We start from the raw sequence: 13,634 nt of genomic DNA on the forward strand, positions 1-13,634 counted from the left end.
GTGGGCAGACCTAGGCTGGGGGCCCTGCCACATCATACTGGCTCCCTGCTGACGTGCACCTCCCCTACCTGTCCCCTCCCCATCTCAGATTCCCTACTGTCCAGATATCAACCTAAAAATGATTTCCGATTTGCCTCTGGGGTTAGGGGGCAGTCACAGGAGAGAGGGCGTGAAGGGAAATTTCGGGCTCACTTCTCGATGACGTAGCTGTAATTGTCCTGAAGGCCCACAGGGTCGAGGATGCCCTTGTGACAGGCTGAGATTTCGCTGCAAGTGACAAAAGGTGGTGAGAAGCTCCCTGCCCCCATGCAGCACCAAAAGAATCATGAATTCTTCCCTTGGACATGTATGCCCCCGCTGGTTTCATTTTTGAGACCTTTCTTACTTCCAGGATCAGCTTGCATCTTCCCTGCTCAGAATGTCCAAGGGGTCCGGATTAGTGTGGGAGAATGATTATCAGAGGCCCAGACCTAGGCACTGGGTGTCCTGACTCTTGAGACAATCACTTCCTGGATTTTCTTTGCAGTGTTACCATCTGGGTATGCCTCCTTAGGCAATGTGGTTTATTTCTGCCAGATTGGGGGTTTTAAAGACTAGAATCATGTTGTGTGTGTTCTGTTGTGCCTTCTGTTCCATATCCATGTTTGCACAACCCGTCCAGGCAAGTCTGCCTTGACAATTTTCATGGCTGGGATAGTCCACTGCATCCAGCACCTGTTTGTCCATCCTCCTGTCGATGGATTCAAGCTGGCTTGCTTCCAACGAGGAGCTATTAGGAATAATATTGCTAAGAACATTCCAGAACCCTTGCCAATGTCCATGTGCATGATTGGATTGCTGGGTCAAAAGATGTGCTTTCTAAAGCGCTGAAAAGGGGCGCCTGGGTGGCTTAGTCGTTAAGCGTCTGCCTTCGGCTCAGGTCATGATCCCAGGGTCCTGGGATCGAGCCCCGCATCGAGCCCCGCATCGGGCTCCCTGCTCAGCAGGAAGCCTGCTTCTCCCTCTCCCGCTCCCCTTGCTTGTGTTCCCTCTCTCGCTGTCTTTCTCTCTGTCAAATAAATAAATAAATAAAATCATTAAAAAAAATAAAATAAAACAAAGCGCTGAAAAACCTACCTACCCCCCCCACAAAGTCAGTGTGTTCCAGAGGCCGCCAGGGGCTCCCCGTGCCGACCAGCACTTGCTACTGGCCACGCTCGGCAAATTTTACCACGCTGGTGGGCGAATAATGGCCTCTAAGAAAAGTTTTCGTTTTCTTTTTCCTATTAAGTGAGGTTCGCCACCTTTCCAGCACTTCTTCATGTTTACCAGCCATGTGGATTTCTTTCTTTTTTTCTTTTTCGGAAGTGCCTGTTCATGATTTTTGCCTTTTTTTTTATTTTTTTTTATTTTTTTAAACTTTATTTATTTATTTATTTATTCATGAGAGAGAGAGAGAGAGAGGCAGAGGGAGAAGCAGGCTCCCAAGGAGCAGGGAGCCTGACGCGGGACTCGATCCCAGGATTCCGGGATCATGACCTGAGCCGAAGGCAGACGCTTAACCATCTGAGCCACCCAGGCACCCTTGCCCTTTTTTTTTTTAAATTTGTCTTTTTAAAAATGATTAATTTGTAGGAATTCTTTATAAAGTCTGGATACAAGCCATTTGCTGGCTACACATGTGGCAAATATCTTCCCCACTCTCTTTGGCAGAAGCTATTCATATATTGTTTAAAAAATGTTCCCTGCACACATGTCCTAAATATATAATTTATTGATTCAACAAAATGTTTCCATTTGGGGGAAGTGTGGTAAAATCATTGCCTGAGTTTATTATTGCCCTTGATCAGAGGAGTACTGAAGCTAGCTCGCCTCAACTAGCTCCTGAGAGCCAAGTGTTAAATCTTCCGGAATTTTGTGGGCCAGCGGATCGTTCACGCTTGTGCTTGAAGTCGACAGGGCCGGTGTATTCACACCACAGGAAGTGGCACGTGCTCTGGGATTCAGCCCCCACCCCCCCACCCCCCACCCCTGCCCCAGGACCAATTGTTATACATTTATCAGCACACCACTGCCTGAAGGGGAGAAGTATGGCAATTTGGCCAATCTTCTGGCTTTTTTTCTTTTTTAAATTGGATTCTCATGGCTGCATTCCCTGGGGGTAACTATGGATACTGGAGGCAAAGTTCCCCAAAATTTCAGCAACCAATTAAAACCAAAACCCTCAGCATTTTTAATCAAAATGAGGAATTCAGAGACTCATAAAGGAAAGAGAACACACAAAAGATTAGGGAAGAGGAAAAAATGTAAGTATTACCAAATTGATAAAGGAGGGGAGGTCACTGTGCCAGAAACACCAACTTAACCTATTAATATTCATTATTTGACTATTTATTATGGAAATGTTAAATACACACAAGAGTAGACAGGATAATGTCACCCGACTTCAACAGTTGTGAAGCAACTGTGACCAAGCTTGTCCCGTCCCCACCCTCAACCCCGACATCAACACACTTACTTCTGAATGACGATCTTTTTCTCCTGGTCACAGCCCACTGAAATGAGCGCCGTCTGCGGAGGAGAGAGGCAGGTATGCTGACCTGGGTCGTGAGGGCCACTGATGGTCCAGCCACAGCAAAAACTCACACCCAGGAGAGACTGGACATGGTGAGCCTGGATCCTGACACGGTGACCCGGGCTCCTGGGATTCACTGTAGCCAGGCTTGGCCCCTGGAGCTCAAGCCCTAAGAGCCCACCAGATCTATGGGGTGAGCCTAAGTGGCCCCATCACAAACCAATTTACAAATGCAGGATAATACTGGGTGTATAGAAGGCAGGGGAGGAGAATGAATGAATGAATGAATGAATGGGTATCAATAATAAACAGAAAGGAGAAAAGAGAAAAAGTTATTTGGGGTTAGCCTGATAGTCTTAGGGACATGCTTTTCAAACTGGACTATGGTCGCACCCTCAGAGATATAACAGGGAGTCTAAAAAGCATCAGACAGAGAAACTTTTGGTGTTTGAAAAAGAACTTTATGTTAAGACAAACATGGATTTACCATGGAACAGAATGCAAGATTGTATCAATGTTACAAAAATTGTGGTATAGAATACATATAATATAAAATGCACCATCTGTTTTTTATATATATATATATTTTATCCATCCATTTGACAGAAAGAACACAAGGGGAGCGGCAGGCAGAGGGAGAGGGAGAAGCAGGCTCCCCACTGAGCAGGGAGCCCGATGCGGGTGGGGCTCGATCCCAGGACCCCGGGATTACAACCTGAGCCGAAGGCAGATGTTCAACCAACTGAGCCATCCATTCGCCATCTTAACCATTTCTAAGGGCACAGCTCAGTGGTAGCAAGTACATCCATCCGTCTCCAGAACTTTCCATATGCCCAAACTGAGACACTCTGTCCCCAAGAAGCACGGACTCCCCACCCCCTGCCCCAGCCCCGGCTCCCACCGTCTCCTCTCTGTCTGTGTGGACGGGACTCCTCTGGGGACCTCCTGGGAGTGGGGTCCTGCGGGATGTGTCCTTCTGGCTCATCTCACTGAGCACAGTGTACTCAGGGTCCACCCACGTTGTGACAGGTGTCACAAAGGCTAAGTAATGTTCCAGTGTGAGGATGGGCCCCATTGTGTTTATTGATTCACCCATCAGTAGACATTTGGGTTGCTTCCACCTTTTGACTATTATGAATAATGCCAATATGAATACTTGTGTACAGGTTTCTGTGTGGATGTATATTGTTTTCCATTCTCTTGGAGCACTGAGGAGTGCTGTTACCAGAGTTGGTGAGCCCTGTTCTGGGGATGTCCAACAAGGAATGAGACTACCCATGCGCCTGCTCCAAGGATGGTGAGTCATCAGGGGCAGCCCTGGGGAATGCTGTCAGGAGGAAAGGGAGTGACCCTGGCAACTGGGACAGAATCACCTCCATTTTCAGATCCTGAGCATGGGCTCAGCCAGCTCCTCAAGGAAAAGCCAGATGAGGCCCACTGCCATTATGCTTTTCTTTTTTTTTTTTTTAAGTAGGCTCCACACCCAGCATGGAGCCCAATGTGGGGCTTGAACTCACGACCCTGAAATCAAGACCTGAGCTGAGATCAAGAGTTGGACGCTTAACCGACTGAGCCACCCAGGCGCCATACCCCGCCCCCCCCCACCGCCATTATTCTTAGCACTAACAGCAAAGAATATGGGACAGCAAAAATTTGGGACATACCAGTGGCTTGAGGTCCACACACGAAATTTCCTTGTTGGCTATGTCCAGAGTGATGGTAGATCCTGTGGGTCTTTTTATGCTGCAAGGCAAAAGGAATGTGTGGTGTTACACACCTGTGTCACAAATATTGTCAGTGTTAACAGTAATCACTGACCCATCGACTTATTTATGCGCCCATCCATCATCCATCCATCCCTCCGTTTGTCCATCTGTCACCCATCCACTCAGCCATTTGTTGCAGAATAGTGCCCAAGAACCTCTGCTCACACATAATGACCCCACTCTCCCTTGAGTTTCTACCTCTTCTTGAGTCTGTTTTGTTAATTTACATATAATAACTTCCTGAAAACAACATCTGACATTCAATTTCATTATCCCGAGCTACATATTCTGTTTTTCACTGAAGTATAATTGAAATACAGTACCATATTCGTTTCGGGTGTATGACATTGTTATTTGAGGTTTAAATACATTGCAAAATGATCACCATAGTAATTCTAGTTACCATCTGTCACCATACAAAGTTAGTACAATATTACTGACTATATTCCCCATGCTGTACATTACATCCCCATGACTTATTTATTTTGTAACTGGTAGTTTGTACCTCTTGATTCCCTTCACCCGTTTTACCCACCCTCCAACCCCCTGCTCCTCTGGTGACCATCAGTCTTTTCTCCGCATCTATGAGTCTGGTTTTGTTTTGTTTTTTAGATTCCACATGTAAGTGAAATCATATGTTATTTGTCTGTCTCTGCCTGACTTATTTCACTTAGCATAATGCCCTCAAGATCCGTCCATGTCATCACAGATGGCAAGATTTCAATCCTCTTATGGCTGAGTAATATGCCACTGTACATATACCCCATCTTCTTTATCCATCCCTCTATAGATGCTTAAATTGCTTCCATAATTTGGCTACCATAAATAATGCTGCTATAAACATAGGGGTGCATACACCTTCTCAAATTAATGTTTTTGGTTTCTTCAAATAAATATCCAGAAGTGGAATTACTGGATTGTATGGTGGGTCTACATTTAACTTTTGGAGAAAACTCCATACTGTCCTCCAGAGTGGCTGCACCCGTTTGCATCCCCACCAACAGTGCAAGAGGGTTCCCATTTCTCCGCATCCTCACCATCTGGTGTTTCCTGTATTGTTGATTTTAGCCATTCCGAAAGGTGTGAGGTGGTATCTCATTGTAGTTTTGATTTATATTTCCCTGATGATCAGTGACATTGAGCATCTTTTCAAGTACTATTGGCCATTTCTGTCTTTTCTGGAAAAGCGTCTATTCAGATCTTCTCCCCATTTTTTACTCGTATTGTTGTTGTTGCTATTGAGTTGTGTGTGTTCTTTACATATGGTGGAGACCAGCCCCAGTATTTTCTCCTAGTCAGCAGGTCGCCTTTTCACTTTATTGATGGTTTCCTTTGCTGTGCAGGAGCTTTTTACTTTGAGGAAGTCCCTCCCACTATTCTTTTCATAGGTTCTGTGTCCATCTGTGTCCATACTTTCCATTTTCCATTCCCAATGTTCATTTCAATTCTCTCCTCTTTTGTCAGGATCATGGGGTCTCATCTAATGTACTGGTCTTCTGAAGAGCCAGCCTTACGTCTCATTGTGACTTGATACTGTCTTCTGCCTTCTGTTTAATACATTTCAGATGGTACCATTGTTAATTCCCTTCTTTTTGTGGTTCTCCTAGTTCTTCAAGTTAAATATTTAGTTCGTGCATCCTTAGTCCATCTTTCCCCTTAATAATAAAAGTGCTCAAGATACGCATTTTCCTCTGAGTATCTTTTAGCTGTGTTCCATGGATTCTGAGATTCAAGGATTATATATTTATTTATTTATTTAAGATTTTATTTCTTTATTTGACAGAGAGAGAGCACAAGCAGGGGGAGAGGCAGAGGCAAAGGGAGAAGCAGACTCCCCGCCAAGCAGGGAGCCCAACATGGGGCTCAATCCCAGGACCCTGGAATCATGACCCGAGCCGAAGGCAGCCGCTTAACCGACTGAGCCACCCAGGCGCCGCCCCCCCCAACAAGGATTATTTAGAAAAGTGTCTCTTAATTTCCAAGAAAAGGGGCTTTAAAAATTTTTTTTAAATTAATTAATTAATTAAACTAAGAGAGAGGCAGAGAGAGAGAGAGAGAGCACAAGCCGAGGGGGGGGGCCGCCGGCAGAGGGAGAGGAAGAAGCAGGCTCCCCACTGAGCAAGGAGTCCAAAGTGGGGCTCAATCCCAGGACCCCAGGATCATGACCTGAGCCAAAGGCAGACGTTTACCCACTGAAACACCAGGTGCCCCAGAAATGGGGCTTTTGGTTTCTGGCTGTTCAATTCTAGTTTTGTCAGATTAAAGTCTGAGCATGTGGTCTGCAAATCTCTCCTGGGAGATCTGATTGATGTTTCTAATGGCCAAGGATATACAAAAATTGAGTGATTTTTAAATAAATTCACCATAAGTGTGAGAGAGGAACATGTATTCTATATTAATAACATATAATGTACTTTTTTTACTTTTCATTTGCATTTTTCGGCTTGACTGAGGTGTAATTGATAAATAAATTGTAAGATCACGAAGGTATATAATGTAATTATTTGGTGTATACGCATATTGTGAAAGGATCCCACCCCTCATGGAGTTAATTAACACATCCATCACCTCACATATTTACCTTTGTTTAGGGTGGGGAGGTGGTGAGGATATTTAAGTTCTACTTTCTTAGCAAATTTCAATTATACTATACAGTGGTACAAAATTCTAGATCTAGAATGAAAACTTATTGTTGAAATATATACCCTGGGGACCTCCTGGCAGTGGAATCCCGTAGGATGTGTCCTTCTGGGACTAGCTGATTTCACGAGGCACAGTGTCCTCAAGGTTTGTCCACGTTGTGGCAGGCGTCAGGATGTCCTTCCTTTCTAAGGCTCAGTAACGTCCTGTTGTGTGGCTGGACCCCACTGTGTTCATGCAATCATCTGTCTGTGGACACGGGGCTGGCTTCCATGTTTTGGTGACTGTAAATCATGCTGCTGTGAACATGGGTGTGCAAGTATCAGTTTGAGTCCCTGCTTTCCCGTTCTTTCAGGTATAGACCCAGAAACGGGATTGCTGAATCATACAGTAATTCTAGGTTCAATTTTTTGAGGAACCCACCACTTAGAAAATGTTTTCAATCATTCTTGGCCTTACTGTCCTTGGAGGGAGTGAGTCTGCATCTTGGCCCCATGTTCCCAAACCCTGTTAAGGGAACCCCATAGATAGCCTGGGCTGCCCCCTCCCCCACTCCAGTTTAAGCGGCCACATACCTGGAGGTGAAATTGGGGTCGGCTCTGCCCCAGTGGTGCTGCTGCCTCAGGGAGATGTTCTGTGGAGTCAAGAGCAAACGGGCACTGCGATGGTGGGACATCCTGGGGCCACGCACAGTCGCACAGTCGGGGTTCAGGAGAGATGGAGGTAGGACAGGGCCCTGGGAGGAGGAGCCTGAAGACCATCTAGCCCTCTCCTGATTCTAATTGTACCACCAGCGAGAGGCTTCTAGAAGCTCATGGAAATGACCACCCCAAGCTCATGCATTTCCTTGCTGCCTTTGTCTAGGGGACCTATAGTGAGGGGTGACTTTGTTTCCCCTCTTCTTTAGACGGTGGCAAGGACTGGTCCAAAGACTCTGTGGTGGCAGACTGGTGCCTTGCCCCTGTCCTGTGGAAACCTCCCAACCCCACACCAGGCTTCGGGGGTCAAGCGCAAACCCCATAGTGCGACCATGAGCCCTGGCTTGGCCCTATGGATCCCCCAGACTCCTATTTGGCCAAGCCCCTCCTGGTCCCCCTACTTCCCCTCCATTCTGATGCCTCGGTTTACTTAACCACCCGTATTTCCCCAGGGCTGTGTTAGGCTCTCTGCCATGGCCCCTGTGCTTATCCCCTGTGACACCTTAATGACCTCACTCATTAGGTCTGGGTGACTGCTGCTTGCCTTGCCTGGGGGGAGGGGCAGGGCAATGTCCTCTCCAGGTTCTCCAGCGCCTTATCCCACTGTGTGCAGGGAAGGAAAGGAGGGAGGAAGGTCAGGCTGAGAGGCACCTTAAGGCGGCCGGAGCTGGCTGGGTGCCATCAAGGCTGTCCTTCATCACACGCCCCTGGGGCTGGGGCAGGGGCGCAGCTCACCAGTCTGTGTTTGGTGTTCCCGTCATAAGTGTAGCCGTCCTCATAGATGATGGCCTGCAGGCCCAGGGAGTGGGGGTTGCTCACCATCACCTGGCAGGGGCCGGGGAGGAGAAGCACACACAAATGTTCTGGGCCAGCAGGCACAAAGGGGTGCCACTGGGGGGTCCCATCCACAGGTGACCCCAGTGCACCTTCCCACTGAAAACCGAGCTTGCTCCACAAAGGCAGGGGACCCTCCAATCCCCAAATGTGCCCAACCTCATCTACCCCCGAGCCCCGTGCCGCAGACAGCTAGAGCTGCAGAGCTGCAGGACCCAGACCCGTCCCCAGTGCATGGCCTGGCATCCCTGGGCAGGCGCTGGTCCCGGCTGGCTGGCTGGACTTCGTCCCATGGCCTTGTATTAACCGGCCCCCCATTTTCTGCTCCATTACTTATAGCCAAGAGTCCAGGCTTGGACACTTGGGTTTCAGGTCTGGGGACACCCCCTGTCTCTCGAGCACCGCCTGCTGCCTGAGGGAAGGCATGAGTCGGGCTCCAGCTGGCCTAAGAGGCAGGGGAGCTTATGGGAAGCACAGGGCAGCCCAGGAGAAGGGAGAAGAATGAGGGGCACAGGCCCCGAGAAAGGAGGCCAGACAGGCAGACGCTCACTGAGGAGCAGGACAGGGTATGTCTATGAAGCATCATAAGCGAGGTCTCCCCCTGGGGGATACCAGGGGGCTCTCAGAGCCTGGGACTCTGGGGAACGCCCCGTCTCAGGAGCACCTGTCAGATGCAGGAGGTGACCTTACCAGTGGGACCAGGGACATGCCTGGCCGCGGTATCATCAGGGCAGTCAGCTCCAATTTGCTGTTCATATCAATGGTGTACATTTTGTTGTCAAATTCTCCTTGCAGAAGTTCTGCCTAGGTAGAAACGCCAAACAAATCCATTAATTAAACCAAGCTCCCGTTCCCAAAGCAGAACGGGCAAGCAGGTGGGAGGCCTTCCGTGGCCTCCCCTAGGGATGGAGCTTTCCAATCTGTCACTCATGTCTTCCCTGCTAGATCCTGCAACCCCAGAAGACCCTCAAGGTCCACGCCATCACCCCATAGCTGGGCCTCCTCTCTCCAGAAGTGCCTTCCCCCACCCACCTTTTACAATTGCTTTCTTGCTATGTGTGCATCCCTAGGTGATGGGACTTAGTCCTGCCCATTTTCAAATGTTGTTCTGTATAAGTCTCCTTCAATCCCCAGGCTCCCTGTCATCCCTTTCTTTTCATTTCTATTCATCTTTGAAGCACCCGGGCTGCTGGACCTGCAGATTCCCAGTCTGGATTTTCCTGGCACAGGTGGGCATGTTCCTCTGTGTGCGGAGTTTCTGGCAGACTGGCGGCTGGATCCATCAGGTTTGGGTTGGATCACACTGGCAAGACTCAACAGGTGGTAGATCTTCCATCAGCAGCACCTAAGGCTGGCTGTTGCTCTCTTTGGATGTTGGGGTTGCCACAAGACGACATTCTATCATTTTGTTTCCACACATTTGCCGGGAGAATTTTAAGACACTTCCCCCCTTCTAATTTTCGCTGACCCAGTAGAACAGTTGGAAGGGAAGATGGGATAAATGCTTGCATCTCGCCTTTTACTTACCCCATGTTCAAGGAAACGGATTGGCTTCCGGCCATCCTAGGAAGGTAGTCAATGAGTTGCTTCTTGGAGAAGTGGCTGATTCCGGGTCTGGGGTGGAGAAACGGCCAAGAGATACTGGGACATCCTGCCTTAGCTACGGGATGGTTGATGTGAATCCTGCTCTGCTGCCTGATGGTGCCTGCCAGGTTTCTCCACGCCAAGTGGCTACTCCCCCTTTCCAGACTGTTCCCTATGAGCGCATGACTAAGACCAGTCCACCCTCAGGCAGGGGTTAAACTTCTCCTCCAGGAGGGAGAGTATGTAGGTACATTACTCAAGAGTTCTTCTGAAGGGGGGGGGAATGTATCTCCGCTCCCTTTATTTATTCAGTCATTTATTTATATCCCTGTGGACTCATATTATCCAACTAATTGTCCCAGCTTTCACCCATGGTTTTTTTTTGTTTGTTTGTTTGTTTGTTTTTGCTTTTTTTTTTTTAAGTAGGCTGTACGCCCAATGTGGGGCTTGAACTCACAACCCCAAGATCAAGAGTCACACGCTCTTCCGATTGAGCTGGTGAGGAGCCCCATCATCCATGGATTTTCGTTATGCTGTGTAGTTGCTGTTTTGGTTTTTGTTTTGTTTCTTTTTGTTGTTGTTTTTGGTGGGATTTGGGAAAACTATTGTACTACTTCTGTCCAGCAGCTGATCCCCCTTCCCCAGAGTATCCTCAGTCTCCTTTGGCAGACCGGCCCTTTGCACATCGTTGGGCAGATGGCCGGGTGGACTGACCTCACTACTACTCTAAGGAGTGGACCCTGATTGGCTCATCCCCAGCCATGTGATTGGTGCGGAGTGGGCCCCTCTGAGCCAATGAGATGCAGGAGACACTGGAGCGGGTGGGGATTTCTCTTGGCTTCGCAGAACTCTGATGAGAGACCCTGTCTCTTGCCTGGGATACTGTGTGAGGCTGCCCGCCTGCAGCTGCCGGCTGGATACCATATGAGAACGCGGGGCTTCCCAGAGGCATCTAGATGGATCTTCAGGATGAAGCGTGGAACACCCCCGGCAGGCCGAGTGCAGAGAGGGACAGGAGTCGGCTCCTTGCTGGCATGATCCGAGTTACTGGATCAAGCCTCAACCTGAGGTCTTCCCCCTTCAGACCTTTTGGCTGCACGAGCCAACAGCTGCTTTTGCGGCTTAACCCCATTCGATCTGGACTTTGTTACTCGCAAAAAGACGAATCCAAATTGATGCATCCATGTTTCCATATTTCTATAATCCCCCCCCTTTGATCATCCCATGTGGGGGGGGGGTCAAGGCTGAGCCCCATGGCTTGGTGGAAGCCTTGAGCCCAATCGAATCTCCCTCTCCAGAGCTCTCCAGGTAAGAGTCTATAGAACACTGATGGTTCATCTGACTACTGGAGGAGGGAGCAGTCCTGGCAAGCACATCATTTGCTTTATTCTCTTACAAACCATCATTAAGGGTTGGCTGGCTTCCTTGTTATAAAGAGCGTCTACTAAGGTGATGTATGTTTCGATCTGAAATAAGGGGCATGAAACCCATATAAGGAGAGGGCGCCAGCCTTTGGGGATCAGGGGTGGCTGGTTGCCAGATTTAGTTGTTTATGTGAAATTCAAGTATAACTGCTCGTCCCATATTTTCCCCGGCAGCCCTCCTTGGGCCTCTTGGGTGTGGTTGCTGGTGACAAATGCCCCAACTCTGGCTCTGAGAGATTTGTCTTTTTTAGAAAGAGTGCCGGGAACATTGATCCAAACAGTGATGATCACATACTTTGCAAACGTCAACTTGGAGTTGGGGATCCATAAGAACCGCCTGGATGTTCACGGGGCACTTCTGGAAATCGAAAGCTGGAAACACCGAATCGGGGAGTGGGGTCAGTATTTCCACTCTCCCCACATCAGTGAACATCAGGGCTGCCTCTTGGGACCAGAGGTTTTGGCCTGCAAACTGAGAGGAAAGCGATTTCAGAAATCGTTCAGAGTCTTTTTTGAGGACGTCAATTTTATCTTACACTTCAGGTTTAAAGAAGGTAGACCAAACAAACAAACAAAGTCATCGGTACACTTTGTGGAAAAATCTACTCTTCAGTTTCATTCATTCTTTGCTGAATAATAATGGAAACTCCGTCTTTTCCTCGTCAGAGAGGATAGGCAAGAACTAAGTCTAGACTTATGCACAGGTCCTGGACCGCTCTGGAGAGTTGGGACGAAAGCTACAGCCCCTCACCCAGAAAATGCCCTGCTCGTCAGAATGTCAGGGTGAAGGCTTCGAAGAGACGGTCCTGTTCCTTGTCCTGTTCTAATGCCAGGCAGCCCTTGGGAACTACGGTGCCCGCGGCTCGAGCAGCGAAAGCACTGAGGTAGCGATCCGCACACTTGGGGGACTTGGCTGGCTCAGCTGCGAACAAGTTACGGGGCCTTAGGAAAGAGGGAAACTTGAACTTCAGTTTTTCCTCCCTTGTAAAAGTTGGACGCTATGATCTCCTTCCTGGGGCCTTGTGAGGATGAAACAGAGTCAGACAGGCATGATGTATGAGGTAATGTGAAATGACCCCTCCCTCCCACCCCGTGCCTCAGTTTGCCCGTCTGTCCAATGGGGACAATATAAGGCTCTACTTCTTCTTTTTTTTTTTTTTATTCAGTTTATTTATTTATTTTTAGTAATCTCTATGCCCAGTGTGGGACTTGAACTCACGACCCTGAGATCAAGAGTCACATGCTCTCTAAGCCAGCCAGCTGCCCCGAAGGTTCCACTTCTTAAGATGATGGTTCCAGTTGGAAAACACTCAGGTAAATGAGTTGACAGTTGGAAAACGCTCAGACCAGCACCTGCCATATTCTGAGTGCTCAGTAGGTTTTAGCTGCTGCTGTCATGATTTTCATAACTAGTAAAATCACTATTACTGTTAATTTTTTCAATATTAATGTGAATTAAGTATTAATTCACATTAATATTAAATTATTACTATTGTTGTTAAAATAATCTATTTTAATAAATAGAGTAATTTCTAGCCTTCAGAAAAAGAACCAGAAGTTTGAGAACAATGGGGCACCTGGGTGGCTCAGTCAGTTAAGTGTCCGTCTGGCTCTTGATTTTGGCTCAGGTCATGATCTCAGGGTCGAGGGATCAAGTCCCGCATTGGACTCCGCATTGAGCATGGAGCCTACTTAAGATTCTCTCTCCCTCTCTCTCTCTGCCTCTGCCCCCTCCCCACGCTTGTTCTCTTAAAAAAAAAAAAAAGTTTGAGAATACGATTTCGTCATCAATGGGACAATGACACTACTTTGATTTTACCTACTTTGATTAGAGAACTTGATAGGATTCCCAGGCTGCAATAATACAAGTTGTTCTCCTGAGTCAAAACTGCCAGTTCATATTGATCTAGGAAAAACCAAACAAGATAGAACAAAATTGAAATGAGGGTTGTTTCAATGGACGAAAATATAAAAAATATAAAAAGTTTACAAAAAATTACCCCAGACTCCATCATATAAGCCAGGGGTCAGCAAACTTCTGTAAAGAAGCAGATGGTAAATATCTTCTGCTCTGCTGATCATGTGCTATGTTTTTTTTTTTTTTAAGATTTTATTTATTTATTTGACACAGAGA

General features: G+C 47.6%; 1 protein-coding gene across 9 annotated transcripts in view; it reads right to left on the reverse strand.

Annotated features, from left to right (window-relative positions):
- Positions 1-13,634, reverse strand: part of CATSPERD (cation channel sperm associated auxiliary subunit delta) — a 47,697-nt gene that overhangs the window by 10,405 nt on the left and 23,658 nt on the right. For 8 of the 9 annotated variants that reach the window (XM_073887377.1, XM_073887378.1, XM_073887374.1 and 5 more), the window contains 8 exons: positions 13,324-13,406; positions 11,796-11,972; positions 9,183-9,296; positions 8,394-8,483; positions 7,536-7,594; positions 4,219-4,297; positions 2,498-2,550; positions 193-267 (listed from right to left, as the gene is read on the reverse strand). In XM_073887377.1, coding sequence (XP_073743478.1) covers positions 193-267; positions 2,498-2,550; positions 4,219-4,297; positions 7,536-7,594; positions 8,394-8,483; positions 9,183-9,296; positions 11,796-11,972; positions 13,324-13,406 — 730 coding nt within the window. The remainder of the gene's footprint in view (positions 1-192; positions 268-2,497; positions 2,551-4,218; positions 4,298-7,535; positions 7,595-8,393; positions 8,484-9,182; positions 9,297-11,795; positions 11,973-13,323; positions 13,407-13,634) is intronic. The other variant, XM_073887373.1, reaches the window with a different exon arrangement.

Source organism: Callorhinus ursinus, unplaced genomic scaffold (genome assembly GCF_003265705.2).
Source record: "Callorhinus ursinus isolate GAN/ISIS: 27379988/994484 unplaced genomic scaffold, GSC_fseal_2.0 scaffold77, whole genome shotgun sequence".
Lineage (NCBI taxonomy): Eukaryota > Metazoa > Chordata > Mammalia > Carnivora > Otariidae > Callorhinus > Callorhinus ursinus.